The sequence below is a fragment of the Somniosus microcephalus genome, chromosome 10 (genome assembly GCF_052327205.1).
Source record: "Somniosus microcephalus isolate GS21.2 chromosome 10, FLI_Smic_1.0, whole genome shotgun sequence".
NCBI classification, from domain to species: Eukaryota; Metazoa; Chordata; class Chondrichthyes; order Squaliformes; family Somniosidae; genus Somniosus; species Somniosus microcephalus.
In genome coordinates this window covers 51,153,645-51,169,990 of record NC_140996.1, presented here as the reverse complement: position 1 = coordinate 51,169,990, position 16,346 = coordinate 51,153,645, and the positions used below count along the sequence as shown (strand labels likewise).

General features: G+C 47.5%; 1 protein-coding gene across 1 annotated transcript in view; it reads right to left on the bottom strand.

Annotated features, from left to right (window-relative positions):
- Window positions 1-1,417: 1,417 nt before the first annotated feature.
- The window catches only part of LOC147111508 (uncharacterized), a 77,545-nt gene continuing 62,616 nt past the window's right edge, over window positions 1,418-16,346 (bottom strand). The window contains exons 3-4 of the mRNA XM_085999893.1: window positions 4,434-4,928; window positions 1,418-2,164 (exon numbers count right to left, since the gene is read on the bottom strand). Of these exons, the coding sequence (XP_085856019.1) occupies window positions 2,081-2,164; window positions 4,434-4,928 (579 nt within the window). The 3' untranslated portion in view covers window positions 1,418-2,080. The remainder of the gene's footprint in view (window positions 2,165-4,433; window positions 4,929-16,346) is intronic.

Here is a 16,346-nt window from a genome sequence, read left to right as displayed (position 1 = left end):
GCCATTTAGGACTGAAATGAGGAGGAATTTCTTCACCCAGAGAGTGGTGAACCTGTGGAATTCTCTGCCACAGAGGGCGGTGGAGGCCAGTTCATTAAATATATTCAAGAAAGAGTTGGCTATATTTCTTGAGGCTAAAGGGATCAAGGGATATGGGGAGAAGGCAGGGACAGGGTACTGAATTTGGATGATCAGCCATGATCTCATTGAATGGCGGAGCAGGCTCAAAGGGCCGAATGGCCTACTCCTGCTCCTATCTTCTATGTTTCTATGTTTCTATGACCCTGAAGCAAAGAAATTGAGGCAGTGGTGAATTTGACAGCCACTGGTAAAGGGTGTCCAAACATTCCTCAGGGCTCCAGGTGTTACTGCAGCATTGCGCAGATGTCAGCGACTACCTCTCGTGAAAGTCTCACTTGGCACTGCTGCTCAGTCATGTTGAGGAAGCGCATCCTCGGCCTGTAAACCCTGTGTTGGGGGTATCTCCTGCGGCGAGGTGCAGCCCTACGCTGATGCCCTCTGCCCTGTCCAGCATCAGGTGGGTGAGGAGGAGGTTGGCAGTCCTCTTGTTGCTGCTGCTGTTGTGCCTGGTCCTGCTGCTGCCGCGGCTGCTCTTCCTCCAAATCTGAGGACCAGGATGAGAGGGTATAAATGGTTCCCATGCTGCTGGTATATATCTCAGTTGAGGACTAGAAATTAAAAGTGCTCAGGCAATGTGGGGAGAGGGTTTTCCAAGGAGGTCACAGTGCATATAAATCTCAGCCTCACCACTTATAAGCTCAGTAGACCTGCAAAAAGTGTTCCAACACCTGAAAAAACAAAGTTCTGTCATCTGTAAGTCAGCCATGTTAGAGCTCCGCTTTTATGCTGGAGCTGCAGCTGTCAAGAAGTCTGGCACTTGCTGAACCCGGCACAATCAGCTGGCGTGTTTTGCGAACAGCGTGGAACATGCTGAACATGTAATAAAATGGCAAGATCCTGCAAAAATCGGATTATCTAGGCAGTTAACAAGCTGTTAACTTCCTTAAGTGCTTCTCCCGCTGCTTGATATTTGATCGGGACTCCCAGAGCTGGCACTTGGCAAAGTTGCATGGAGGCGGAATGATGGCGGGGTCGGAACCCACCGTCAATCAAAAAGATTTTAACCTCTGACCCGCCTCCAAACCCGCCCTCTGGGCGCCGGCAAAATCGCGGTCGTAGTATCAAAGTCTCTTCTGTGCTATTTTAACAGAGATTTTAACCCATTGAATAACATTACAAAAATACAATAAATAATTGACATAAAATAACATTTCTTAGTCATTTTCAGGCTATCTTTTCTGTCATGCAGAGATTTTTTAAAAATAGTAATTTTTTAAAATGTGAATATATGGTGCAATTTTGCTGTAAAAGTATTTATATAATTGATATACCTATCAATTCGTCCAATGAAAAGCGACGAGTTAAGAAAGTAACTATAGGTTTTTATTGACTAAATAACAGAGCCCACCCTTGTGGGTGATCGGATCCAAGAAGGAGGAATACCAGCCAGTCGACCACCTTTATACCCGGGCAGGTAGGTGGAGCCATGGGCGGAGTCGGCAGTGGTCAGCCCAGGTATAGCAGCGTGACAAGAGGCGACCTCGTACAGTGATACAACAATGTGAACAGTGATAACTATAGGGAAACGATCTAACAGTGATAACTATAGTGTAACGATAGTAAACGGTAAAAGTGGTTTACCACATTCACCCCTTGTTTAGATTTGAGTCCGGCGGGGTGAAGTGTACTACCAGTTCTGGTATGTCAGTCTGTCCGGAGGCCTCGTAAGCCTGTCTGATCGTCGCAGCGGCGGTGTTGCGTTCTCCGGTGTTAATGCTGGCGTCTGCGAGGTAGGCGAAGGCTCTTGGGGTTCCGGCGTACCATCTACCTGGGCTGGAATTGGGGGGGTGGTGGGGGGGGTAGCGGTGGTGTCTCCGGAGTGCCCGAGGGTGCGAGGTCTCGTAAGGAGACTGTGTCCTCCCGCCCGTCTGGGTATGCCACGTAGGCGTACTGGGGGTTGGCGTGCAGGAGGTTCACCCTCTCGACCAGGGGTTCCGTTTTATGGGCCCTCACGTGCTTTCGCAGCAAGACAGGCCCCGGAGAGGTCAGCCAGGTTGGTAGCGTGGTTCCCGTAGTCGACTTCCTGGGGAAAACAAACATTCGTTCATGGGGGGTGGCGTTAATGGCAGTGCAAAGTAGTGACCGGGTGGAATGCAGCGCCGCCGGGAGGACCTCCTGCCAGCGAGAGGTTGGGAGGCCCTTAGACTTTAAGGCTAAGAGGACGGCCTTCCATACCGTCGCGTTCTCTCTTTCCACCTGGCCGTTCCCTCGGGGGTTGTAGCTGGTGGTCTGCTTGCAGCAATACCTCTCGCTAGTAGGAACTGACGGAGTTCCTCGCTCATGAAGGAGGAGCCCCGGTCACTATGTATATAGTTTGGGAACCCGAACAAGGCAAAGAGGTCGTTCAGGCATTTAACGACCGTGGTGCTGGTCATGTCTGGGCAGGGGAAGGCAAAGGGGAAACGGGAGTACTCATCAACAATGTTGAGGAAGTACACATTACGGTCAGAGGACGGGAGGGGCCCCTTAAAATCGATGCTCAAGCGCTCGAAGGGGCGGGTGGCCTTGATCAGGCTTTCTCTGTCCTGCCTAAAGAAGTGCGGTTTGCACTCGGCACAGGTCTGGCAGTTCCTGGTCATGGTCCTGACCTCCTCGATGGAGTAGGTCAGGTTGCGGGCCTTAATGAAGTGGTAAAGCCTGGTGACCCCGGGGTGGCAGAGGTCGTTGTGGAGGGTCTGAAGTCTATCAATTTGCGCGTTGGCGCATGTAATTCGCGATAGAGCGTCAGGGGGTTCGTTCAGCTTACCAGGCCGGTACAAGATATCATAATCGTAGGTGGATAGCTCGATTCTCCACCTCAAGATCTTGTCGTTCTTGATTTTACCCCTCAGCTTGTTATTAAACATAAAAGCGACCGAACGCTGGTCGGTGAGGAGGGTAAATCGCTTGCCTGCGAGGTAATGCCTCCAGCGGCGTACCGCCTCCACAATCGCCTGGGCCTCCTTCTCGACCGAAGAGTGTCGGATCTCAGGGCCCTGGAGGGTCCTTGAGAAGAAGGCCACCGGTCTCCCCTCCTGGTTGAGGGTAGCGGCTAGGGCGAAGTCGGATGCATCGCTCTCCACTTGGAAGGGGATGGACTCATCCACTGCGTGCATAGTGGCCTTAGCAATGTCTCCCCTGATGAGGGAGAAGGCCGCGCGCGCTTCTTCCGTAAGGGGGAAGAAGGTGGACTTCATGAGGGGTCTGGCTTTGTCCGCATAATTCGGCACCCATTGGGCATAGTAGGCGAAGAGCCCCAGGGTTCTCTTCAGCGCCTTTGGACAGTGGGGAAGGGGTAGCTCCATGAGGGGACGCATTCTTTCGGGATCGGGGCCGATGATTCCGTTCTCTACTACGCAGCCGAGGATGGCAAGGCGCGAGGTGTTAAACACACATTTCTCCTTATTGTAGGTGAGGTTCAGCCGTTGGGCCGTACGGAGGAATCTTTCCAGGTTAGCGTCATGGTCTTGCCGGTCGCGGCCGCAGATGGTGACGTTATCTAGATAGGGGAACGTGGCTTGCAGCCCGTTCTGGTCAACCATCCGGTCCATCTCCCTTTGGAAGACCGAAACCCCGTTGGTGACGCCGAAGGGGACCCTAAGGAAGTGGTAGAGGCGGCCATTCGCCTCGAAGGCGGTATACTGGCGGTTCTCGGGGCGGATAGGGAGTTGGTGGTAGGCCGACTTAAGGTCGATGGTAGAGAATACCCGGTATTGAGCAATCTGATTGACCATATCAGATATGCGGGGAAGGGGGTATGCGTCCAGCTGGGTGTACCGGTTTATGGTTTGGCTGTAGTCGATGACCAGGCAGTTTTTATTGCCGGTCTTAACGACTACAACCTGGGCACGCCAGGGGCTGCTGCTCCCCTCGATGATGCCCTCCTTCAGGAGACGCTGCACCTCAGAGCTAATGAAAGCTCTGTCCCCGGCGCTGTACCGCCTGCTCTTGGTAGCGACGGGTTTGCAGTCGGGGGTGAGGTTAGCGAACAGGGAAGGTGGCGGGACCTTGAGGGTGGATAGGCCGCAGGTGTTACGCGGTGGGCGATTTAAAGGCTGCTGGTTGTCGACTGTGAGCGGGGGGAGGGGTCCACCGTATGCTAGAGTGACGCTTTGGAGGTGGGATTGAAAATCCAGCCCGAGTAGGACGGCAGCGCATAGCTGTGGCAGGACGAGGAGTTTAAAGTTTTTATACTCCGTGCCCTTAACCGACAGGGTCACAACACAGTAGCCACTGATGTCTGTGGCGTGGGACCTCGATGCCATCGAGATCCGGTTGCACGTTGGCTGGACAGTGAGGGAGTAGTGGCTCACCGTGTCTGGATGTATGAAGCTCTCCGTGCTTCCGCTGTCGAACAGGCAGGTCGTGGCGTGGCCGTCTACTTTGATGTCCATCATTGACTTGGACAGCTGATGCGGGCGAGCTTGGTCCAGTGTGACGGAGGCTAGTGTGTGGCTGAGCGGGTCGCTGTAGTCTGTAGGTGAAGCGGTCGTCAGGTCTGGAGGTAAGGTGGCGGTCGAGCGTGGTGGGTAAAATGGAGGCGCCCACGAGGTGGGGCAAAATGGCGGAGAAGATGGCTGCCCCCACAACCCACATGAGGCACTGCTGGCGTCGGTTGCCTGGATCAAAGATGGCCGCCCCCATTGCTCATCTGTGGCCTTGATAGAAGATGGCCGCCCCCACAGTTCGCATGAGGCACTGCTGGCCTCTGCTGCTCTCCCTCTGCAGGCCTTCGCGAAGTGGCCTTTCTTCAGGCAGCTGGAGCATGTCGCGTTTTTGGCTGGGCAGCGCGACCTCGGGTGTTTCGCCTGCCCACAGAAGAAGCAGCCGGCGGCCCGGTCGCGGGGGTCCGAAGTCGCAGCCGGTACCGGGGGAGGCGGTCCCGATCGGGTCCGGGACACCGACGCTGAGGTAGGTCCCGGGGGCGGCGCTACGAGGGGTATTGCGGTCGGGGTCGGGCCCGAGTCCCAGAGTCGCGAACTGTACCTGGAATACACCTCGAGGTCCCGCTGGGTCACTTCTAGGGAGTAGGCCAAGGCTGCAGCTGTGTTCAGGTCGAGGTCCTTTGATTCCAGCAGTCTCTGCCGTGAGTAGTCGGACCGAAGGCCTTTCACGAAGGCATCGCGGATGTTATCTTCAGTGTTTTCTGCAGCCGATACTGCTTTAAAGTCACAGTCCCTGCCGAGTGTTCGTAGCGCCCGTAAAAATTCAGCTACAGACTCTCCTGGCTGTTGCGGGCGGGATCTTAGGAGGTGTCTGGCATACATGGAATTTACCGGGCTCCGGTACTGTTGTTTCAGTAGGTTGATAGCGGCCTCGTAAGTAGCAATGTCCTGGATGAGTGCGTATACTTTAGGGCTCGCTTGGGCGGTCAGAACTCTTAGTTTGGATCTCTGAGGGACGCCGGATTCTTCCAGGTAGGATTCGAAGCAGCACAGCCAGTGTTTGAAGTCGAGGGCTGCGTTTGTTACTTATGGGTTTAGATCCAGGTACGGTGGTTTGAGGGCTCGCAGCCAAGCCGGCTGCTGTGGCTGTTGTAGCTGGGCGTCTGGCTGGTCGTTTGGCTGCTCCGTTGACTGGTTGTTTGGCTGCTCAAGTGACGACATTTTAAAATTTAGTCAATAAAATTGATATACCTATCAATTCGTCCAATGAAAAGCGACGAGTTAAGAAAGTAACTGTAGGTTTTTATTGACTAAATAACAGAGCCCACCCTCGTGGGTGATCGGATCCAAGAAGGAGGAATACCAGCCAGTCGACCACCTTTATACCCGAGCAGGTAGGTGGAGCCATGGGCGGAGTCGACAGTGGTCAGCCCAGGTATAGCAGCGTGACAAGAGGCGACCTCGTACAGTGATACAACAATGTGAACAGTGATAAATATAGGGAAACGATCTAACAGTGATAACTATAGTGTAACGATAGTAAACGGTAAAAGTGTTTACCACAATAATAAGCTAAGGATTTTTGACATTTGAAAATTTGGATTTGATTTAGATTTAATTCCCTTGCTTCAACTGTTGATCTGAATTGTGGAGGTTAGTAGCTGACATTGTAAAATCAATTCTCATCAATTCTTCAGTGAGCCCACACTAAGGTTATGTGAAAAAATCTGTTAAAAGAGTCATATGAGGAGTATATAGGCTGGACAAATACATATTTATGTTCTTACCAGTTTAAAACATAAAAATGACAGGCTAGGAGAGGGAATGCAAAACACCTTTTTTCCCCAATTACATATGGCATTTCCTTTTTTTATCAATTCATTTAAGTCTTTTATGTGATTACCTTTGAGGCCCTAAAGTTCTGGCATTTGCAAAGCTGAAGACTATTCTTGACAACTACAAAGCATTGCACAGTTCTCTCTAGATTGCTACAATACATGAACAAATCTACTCCCTGTACTCCCACTACTGCACTGCAGGCCCTCTATCCCTGATCTCCGGTACCAGAGAACACAGACAAAAAGCCACAATTAATCTGTCGGAGAATCAGATTATGCAACAGCATGGAGTAAATACCTGCTGCTCGATCACCAGGTAGGAATGATTTAAGATATATATTATACATTTTGAGATATCATTCAACTTCCACTGCCGTTTACTGAACAGTATTGAATGCAAGATACAGAACTTGCTGGCTTGCCTGCACAAATTGAGCTCTGAGCTCGTGCCTGTTTGTGCAATTCCAGTTAAAACAATGGTTTAAAGGAAATGAGCTGCTGCCGATCCTAGCTCAGATCCAAATAGCCAATTAAACTCACTAGTATTACTCAGAACACTTGGGAGTTTGTCATTTGGTTTGCCAGTCAGCACTGGTTATCAAACAACTTTTGGAACAAATTGAGATTCACTTCAGAAGAAATATTTATTTTTAAATTTTACCCTGTGCAAATTTCATTCCCGATCACTTTATCATCACAATCTTCATACTTGGCTTCAATGTACTCTGCAGAATTACTGTCGCAAATCTTACCACTGCCGATTTTCACACAATCATGCTAGTTATCAGACATGCACTCAGTGGAAATATTAATACTTGTTGTTGAAGTGAGAAAACATTATGGATTTTAAAGGGTTAAAATTTGATCGGTTACCCTGACAAATACTAATCACTGCAGACTTATCGTCTGCTTTTTAGATTTGATTTTCAAAAATATTGATATTGCCACACAAAGTGCTCTATTATGCAAATACTGGTGTGCTACAAATATGTGATTTGTCTATCAGGACTAGAACTGAATGCTTCAAACAGTTACATACATTTTTAAATGCTATGGTGTAAGCATGCAGGTCTATAAATCTCGATCGATCTTTAAGTGGTATGATGTTGGCTTGCCAAAATAAAAGCCCATAAAGCAACAGTTATTAATCTCTACCCCATAAAATGACAATGATGAATAATCAGAGAATTTTAAGGTAATTGCAAATGGTGAAACAGTGAATAGATTTCTGATGTGAAATGCCTGGCATTATAAAACTCATAGTAATAATAAAATGAATGCAGAATATAAAAGGTCAATTTAAATTTGTATTAACTTTAAAACTTATTCTATTATAAAAATGAAAGGAGGATAGGGACATGATGAAGAATCACTTGAATTAATAAACACATTGGCTACTTTGGAAAAGCAAAGATCTTGATGTCATTCTAATGTTACTGGCTTATTTAAGGGCAATAAATGTTAATTTAATGTTTAACAAGAGATAACATCTTGAAAATTAACAAGGGAGGCCAACATTTATAGCATTTTATTAAGGAAAGCAATGGTGGAAGGAAGGACAGATGCAACTTTTATTTTTACCAGATATTTATCAGAAAGATGTGTAAAATGGTACCAAATCAGCAGACATGCACTGCCCCTGAGTCAAACCAATAGTAATAGATTCTGCGTGAGAATGTGCAAAAGCATTTTTCAATTGAATGTTATCCTGCAGATAATGAGAGGAGTGCAGTGCAATTTCCTGTTTTAGTTTCTGAGATACCTTTCTGGCATGTATAAACAATCTCTGATTCAGTAAAAATCAGCAGTGAGATGGACAAATACTGACTTGTCCTTTCCTAGGCCAGATACGAAATCTGTTCATTTTCTCTAATCAGAACATCACAACATCTATGTATTTTAATATTATTTTTAACAAGACTATCTAACTCCAAAAGTAAAAGTATTGTGGAGACAGATTCGCATATAGGGCTGTTAGCTTAAGAAAAATTACATCTGTGAACTAAAGAGCAGTAAAGGGTAGAAATACGGGTGCAAACATTTTTGGGCATTCCATTCCCTACGCCTGAAGAGTGAGGCTGGAGTTGCCCCCGATATTGGGCGACAGGCTTCATTTTCATCAAGCTGTCAAAGAGTCAATGAAGATCAGGCTGCTGCTAGTGTCACAGAGGCCCTCAGTTAAATGTAGCTGTGGGAAAGCAATGGAGGTGGGGAGTGGGCGGAGGAGAAAGAGTGGGAGAGGGATACCGATAGTCGGGTCAGGGGTAATGGAGGCCGGTGGTGGGGGGGTTAACAGAGGTCTGTGAGGGAGATTGGAAGTCAGGTCAGGGGGAGCGGCAGCGATCCGGGGCAGGGGTTGGAGGAGTGCGGTGGGTGAGGGGAGCATTCTTTAAATGTGGGGCCAGGAGTAGCACTCCAGACCACATACAGGTCAGTATATTTGAAGAACTCACCTTGTTGGTAACGGGCAGTCTGAAAGAATGGTTTTCCTGAGTGCAGCCGGCACTGGCATCAGCTGCCTCAGGGAAAGCCAATCTTACAGTGGTGGGCCTCAAACATGCATTAGGCTCCTTATTTGCAATGGATAAAAGTCTGTTTCAGGTGCAGGCACGGCACAACCATTTTTGTCCTTTATGCCCAATATGTTGGTCGGTGCACCTCCAATCAGAAATGTGCACAGGCTCGCTGCCCGCCATGTTGGGGGCTTAGTAGCGCCTGCAAAATGGACAATGCATGGGCAAATTTATAGGCCTTAATTTTTATTCATCCATAAAGTTTCCTACAATGCATATGGTGCTATTCAAGCATGATCAGGCGAGGGCAACTATTCAAGAGATGTTGATAAATGTATTGAATCAAGCCTGAATTTAGGCTTTCCTCCTATTTATACCCCATGTTGGCCTATTTTATCAAATAGAAGCATGATATTTGTAATGTATGTAGCTTTAAGAGAGGAACTATCTTTTACAGCCCCTGTATACTGCAGTACCAGTAGTGACCACACCTGTATATAACACCGTGTAGTAATTTGTACAGTTAGTTCCAGCATACCCTCTGTTCAGTAAAAAGCTGTTATTACCGTTCTCCTGCAGTCCGTGTGTTATTTATACATGGACACTACAGTGGCGACGAGCAGGTTCAAACTCACCTGCAGTACTGCATCACCTCACGGGGATCCATCCCTGAAAAGAAGCTTCTTGGAGGCCGAAGCCAGAGCAACGGGCGTCGACCGCGGGCAACTGCCCAGTGATCCATCAGAGTTCAGAGAATCGCAGGGGAGGTTGTGGAGAGCTGGGCTTGGTTCTCCAGTCAAAGTGTTCCAGCAAATCAGGCTGGTAGCAGGTAGTGCGCTGACCCTTCCCGGACTGCGGCAGGCTAGAGCTCGATCGAGCGGCTCTGTAAGGGGGCCGAGCAGCGTCGTCGGGAAGAAAAAGAGAGAGGGTGGAGCGCACAGGGCGCGGCCGGTGCTCAAGAGCCGGGCAGCGTGAAAGAAAATAAAAAAGGGGGAAGGAAAAGAGATGCGCAGTGGACAGCGTCGAAGAAGAATAAAACTAAGAAAATTAATTAACAAAAGAGAGACGCGCAGAAAGCCGCCGGGCGCCGCCATTACTATTTAGAATGCTAGGAGCAGCATTGGCAGCAGCGGGGGAAGAAGGAAAAGCGCGGGAGGCGCCATTTTAATCCATTGGAGAAGAAGGAAAAGCGCGGGAGGCACCATTTTAATCCATTGGGGAAGAAGGAAAAGCGCGGGAGGTGCCATTTTAAACCACCCAAGATGCCGAAGAGTGGCAGCATCACTGCTTTCGACAACGAAATAGAAGACTGCACCACGTATGTGGAAAGAATTGAAGTGTACTGCAAGGCAAATGAGGTGGCCGATGAAAAGAAGGCGTCGGTATTACTGAATTTGATGGGCGCGAGAACGTACGGCCTGTTGCGGAATTTAATTACCCCAGCTAAACCAATGGAGAAAAGCTTTGAAGAGATTGTCAATATCTTACAGGAACACCTAAACCCTACACCGCAGCTGATAGCAGAAAGATTCAAGTTCCATAAAAGAAACCAGCACAAAGACGAAAGTAATGCTGACTATCTTACGGAACTACGCAAGTTATCGAAACACTGCCAGTTCGGAGTAGGACTGGCAGATACCTTAAGGGATAAGTTTCTCTGTGGGCTCCAGAGTGAAGGAACCCAGAAATGACTACTTTCGGTAAAGGACCTTACGCTAGAAAAGGCTTTCAGTGTTGCAGTATCCTACGAAGCAGCAGCACGGGGAGCTGCGGAAATACAACAGAAACTGCAAGAATATCGCACCAATGAAATGGCATATGGAGCAGAAAAGTGCTATCGCTGCGGCAGAACAACCCATGACCAGAAGGATTGCTGGTTTAAGGACAAAGTATGCAGGCAATGTGGAAAAGTGGGACAAATAGCACGAGTCTGCAGGTCGGGAAAGAAAACCAACACTAAAAGAACTACTAAGGAAAAGTACAAGAAAGTACAAAAGATGACGGACAGTAGTTCAGAAGATCAGAAGTGATAATGACTCCGGGAGCAGGAGACTAAGTTGTCTAAAGTTACACAACGTGATCGCAAAGGAGGGTCATTGAACCATTTGAGTCACCCTCATGATAGCAGGGTCCCAAGTAAAGATGGAATTGGACACAGGATCAGCCCTAACAGTCATGAATCGACAAGACTACGAGCGGCTATTCTCACACATACCCTTGAAGGACACGTCCATTGTCTTGAAGACATATACGGGGCAAAAAAACTACCCCAGAGGAAAAATAAGGGTGCCCGTTAAATACAACGGCAAGGAAAAACAGAAACTGTATCTATATATACTACAAGATGGAGGACCACGATTATTGGGACGTGAATGGATCCAAAAAATACAATTGGATTGGCATTCCATTCAGGCGCTAACTGTGGCTGACAAAAAGGATGACGACGTCACACCTGGTCGACTGTCAAAAATTCTAACTGACGCGAAAGAGGTGTTCCAGCAACGATTTGGGACTCTAAAAGGAGTAACGGCAATGATATAAATTGAAGATAACACAAACCCAAAATTTTTTAAGGCCAGACCTGTACCGTATTTGATCCGCCCAGCCATCGAAGCAGAGCTGGAGAGTCTGGAGCGTTCGGTTGTGCTGTCCAAGGTGGACTGGAGCGAGTGGGCCACACCCATCGTTCCTGTAATGAAGAAATCATTGAGCAGCATGCCTGGGGAGCCGAAGAAGGTTCGCATCTGTGGGGACTTCAAGGTAACTGTGAACCCAGTCCTGCACACAGTACACTATCCACTTCCGCAGATAGAAGATATTTTCGCCTCACTATCTGGAGGGAAATGCTTCACGAAGATTGATCTGGCCCAAGCGTATCTACAAATGGAGGTAGAAGAAGCATCTAGAAAATACCTCACGATAAACACTCACAAAGGTCTTTACCAGTACAACCGACAGGTATTCGGGGTAGCATCAGCTCTGGCTATTTGGCAGAGGGCGATGGAACAAGTCCTGCAAGGGATCCCGGGGACCCAGTGTTATCTGGACGACATCCTGGTTACGGGCGAAAATGACAGTGAACACCTTGCCAACCTGGAGCAGGTGCTCACTAGATTACAAGAATATGGGCTACGAGCCAACCGCCCCAAATGCGAGTTTTTCAGGAAACAAATCTCGTATTGTGGCCACGTGATTGATGAAGAGGGGTTACATAAGTCCCCAGACAAGATTGAGGCAGTAGTCAAGGCTCCAGCACCAGAAAATGTGTCGCAACTGAGGTCGTTCCTCGGGTTGGTGAACTACTACCATAAGTTCTTGCCAAATTTGTGTCCAATTCTGCACCCACTGAACGCCCTGCTGCAAACTGGAGTAGCATGGAAATGGAGTGATGAGTGTAAGCGTGCCTTTCAGAAATGTAAATGCCTAATCACTTCAAAAGAAGTATTGGCCCACTACAATCCAACACTACCGAATCGGTTGGCATGTGATGCCTCTCCCTATGGCATTGGAGCGGTGCTGTCACACAAATTCCTTGACGGTTCAGAGAGGCCAATAGCCTTTGCGTCACGCTCGTTAACCTCAGCCGAACGTAACTACGCCCAGTTTGACAGGGAGGCCCTCCGCCTGGTGTGGGGGGTGAAGAAGTTCAATCCCTATCTGCATGGGCAGAAATTCACCTTACTGACTGATCACCAGCCTCTTGTCTCCATTTTTAACCCAAAGATGGGCGTTCCGGTGATGACGGCGCAACGGCTGCAAAGATGGTCCCTTTTTCTAGGGGCACATCAATACGAAATAGAGTATAAGGGCACGAAAAAGCATGGAAATTCTGATGGGCTGTCGCGCCTGCCGCTGCCTATGGTGGAGGAAGCACCTGCAGTGGACCCTGTTGAGATATTCCATTCGACCACAGTCGAATGTCTACCTGTTACAAACTCAAGTATAGAGAAGGAAACCCGAAATGACCCGACACTCTCTCTGGCCTATGATTTGATGGTGAAGGGATGGCCAGCACATGGCGACTCACTGTTGCCAGCATTCTCGCCAAGGAGAGAACAGCTGTCAGTGTGCCGGGGGACCTTGATGTGTGGATCTCGAGTGGTAATTCCACCCAAGTTGAGAGATAGAGTGCTCAATGAGCTTCATGAGGGTCATCTGGGAGGGGTAAAAATGAAAAGCCTAGCCATGGCGTTTGTGTGGTGCCCGGGAATCGATAAAGAAATCGAGGAAATGACCAAGAGCTGCACAGGATGCCAGAAAGTCCAAAACGCTCCACCACAGGCCCCGCTACACCCATGGCAGTGGCCCTCATCTCCATGGCAACGGGTACACATTGAGCTTGCTGGTCCATTTATGGACTCAATGTTTTTATTTGCCATGGATGCACATTCAAAATGGCCAGAGGTCATCAAAATGTCCTCCACCACCACGGAGAAAACTATTGCAGTCCTACGGACCATCTTCGCCAGGAATGGCTTGCCAGAACAGATTTGCTCTGACAATGGACCACAGTTTGTGTCCGAGGATTTCCGGAGGTTTTTGAGGAATAATGGGATAAAGCATTACACATCCGCCCCATATCATCCAGCCACAAATGGATTGGCTGAGAGGTTTGTTCAAACCTTTAAAAAAGCAATAAAAGCGATGTATAACGACAACATACCACTGCAACACAAGATGGATAATTTCTTGTTTGCTTACATGCAGTCACCAACCAAGCTCCAGGCATGATGTTCTTTAACCGAAGGTTACGATGTCGCCTGGATTTGCTCAAACCAAACATAAGACGAGATGTTGAGAATAAGCAATTCCAGCACATCAATGAGAAGCCAACCAGGAGCTTCAAGATAGGGCAACCAGTCTTGGCCCGCGACTATCGAACAGAAAAATGGCAGCCAGGAATGTTATGCACACGGCAGGGACCACTAATGTACACAGTGGACGTTGGAGAGAGCATCGTGAGACGCCATGCTGACCAGATTCTAGAGTCACAGGAACAAGTCAAACCCATGACACGATCATACGCACCTGGTGATGAACCCAAAGTACAGATTGCGTCTACCTCAGAATCAGTGGTATTGGAAGCTGACGAACCAACCAATGACAATGAGCCAGAATCGACTCCGCCGCAAGAACAGGATACTCGAGAAAGGCGCTATCCAGACAGGATCAGGAAGCCTCCTCAAAGACTGAATTTTTAAATGATTACTTTCAGCTGATGTATATAGTACAAAGAAAATTGTAATTGTAATTAGTTATTATTTAATTGTTAAATGAATGTTATGTACTGTTTATCTAAAAGGGGAGGAATTGTAATGTATGTACCTTTAACAGAGGAACTATCTTTTACAGCCCCTGTATACTGCAGTACCAGTAGTGACCACACCTGTATATAACACCTTGTAGTAATTTGTACAGTTAGTTCCAGCATACCCTCTGTTCAGTAAACACCTGTTATTAGCGTTCTCCTGCAGTCCATGTGTTATTTATACACAGACACTACAATATTAACATTAGAATGCATGTATGTAATTTCTTCACCCAGAGAGTGGTGAACCTGTGGAATTCTCTACCACAGAGGACGGTGGAGGCCAGTTCATTAAATATATTCAAGGAGGAGTTGGATATATTTCTTGAGGCTAAAGGGATCAAGGGATATGGGGAGAAGGCAGGGACAGGGTACTGAATTTGAATGATCAGCCATGATCTCATTGAATGGTGGAGCAGGCTCGAAGGGCCGAATGGCCTACTCCTGCTCCTATCTTCTATGTTTCTATGTTTCAAACAAAGTGTGGTGAATAAGGTTGGTGAGCTACAAGCACAATTAGCCATATGGCAATATAATGTTGTGACAATAACGGAAACATGGCTTCAAAGCAGTGAGGACTGGACACTTAATGTTCAAGGGTATATGGGGTTCAGAAAAGATAGGGAAGGAAAAAAGGGAGGTGGGGTGGCTGTGCTGATTAAGGAAGACATTGTAATGTTGGAAATGGAGGAAGTTCTTGAGGGGACAAGGACAGAATCCATTTGATTATAGTTGAGGAGCAAAAAGGTATGATCATGCTATTTGGGGTATTCTACAGGCCTCCAAATAGTGAGAGGGAGGTAGAGGAGCAAATCTGCAGGGAAATCACAGAGATATGCAAGAGCTATAAAGTGGTGATATTAGGGGACTTCAATTACTAAAACATTGATTGGGATATGTAGGGGGCCATCTTTTACCTGGTTTACGGTAATTTACCTCCCTTTACCTGGTTTACGGTAATTTACCTGGTCAGGCAGCCTTTTTGTTTCACAGACTGTGACCAATACCAATCAGCGGTTTCGAATCGCTAAACCCACCCTTCCAGTTCTGACTGGAACTTATAATTAATGATATATTAAAAACGGACAAGTGATCTGGATGTAAGAAAGTCAAACTTTATTAACTAAATAAACTACACCACACGATCAATGTAATTACGGTAAAATTACTTAGATAGGGGAGGAAACACGGGCATAACGAGGGAAAATGACTAAAATCACAATTTTAATGAAATCCCCACTTTACTCCCACCCCTTAAGCCTATCCTGAGGGCCAGAAAAATATATGCTCATCACTTGCAATGCTGGCTCCGTGCCCTACGAGATCTTCACTGTCCCGAAGTAAAGGAAACACCCCAGTGTTTTAAAAGTAAACTGCTGGTGTTTTTACTTCTTCAGACAGGCTTCCACGCTGTAGAGAGAGGCACACAGAGGCAAGCCAGAGAGAGAGAGATGCTTCTCAGAAGCTATCTTTATATATCCCAATTTTGTGGCCGAGATGTTCTCGCCCAAATCCAAGTTCATCTGGCTAAAACAAAAGGGATCCAACTGCCCTATTGTCTGGGATGGGTTTTGAATAAAGCTTGGAGTGGTTTGAATGTGTCTTCATTCTGGGGTCGAAATGTTCCCGCCCATATCCGGAGTTTTCTGGGCTAACAAAAGGGATACAACTGCCCCATTGTCGAGTAATGGGTGATTCAAACACTTTCATTCTTAAACTGTTCCTTTTCTTAGTCTAAGTGACTTTTTCAAAAGTCTGTGCTGAGCCTTCGAACCACCTCCATTCACCCTGATGGGTTTTGAATGGAGTTGTATCACTATGTAAACAGAAACCCATTGTGGTCACTGAAACAGCAGTCTCAAGTGGTTTAATCCCTTATGTCAACAAGGTAGCAGTTTCCTGTAAACAAACATCGATTGTCTCTGGAGGGAGGGGAAACTCCCTTTTGATTGACAGAATTTGACTGTCATGGCTTCACAGACACAGAAAGCAGATTCCAGTCCCTTTCTCCTTGGCCATCCTTTGTGACGGCCATTTTATCCCTGGGCAAATTGCCAAACTCAAGAGTGCATTTTTTAAATAAAATGTACTGTCTTAAGGTGTGCGATTTTTTTACAAAGTTCTTTGATTCCGGTGTTGTCCAAGTGCTGCCTAGCTTGATGCAGCCCTTTTTTTCTCTTGG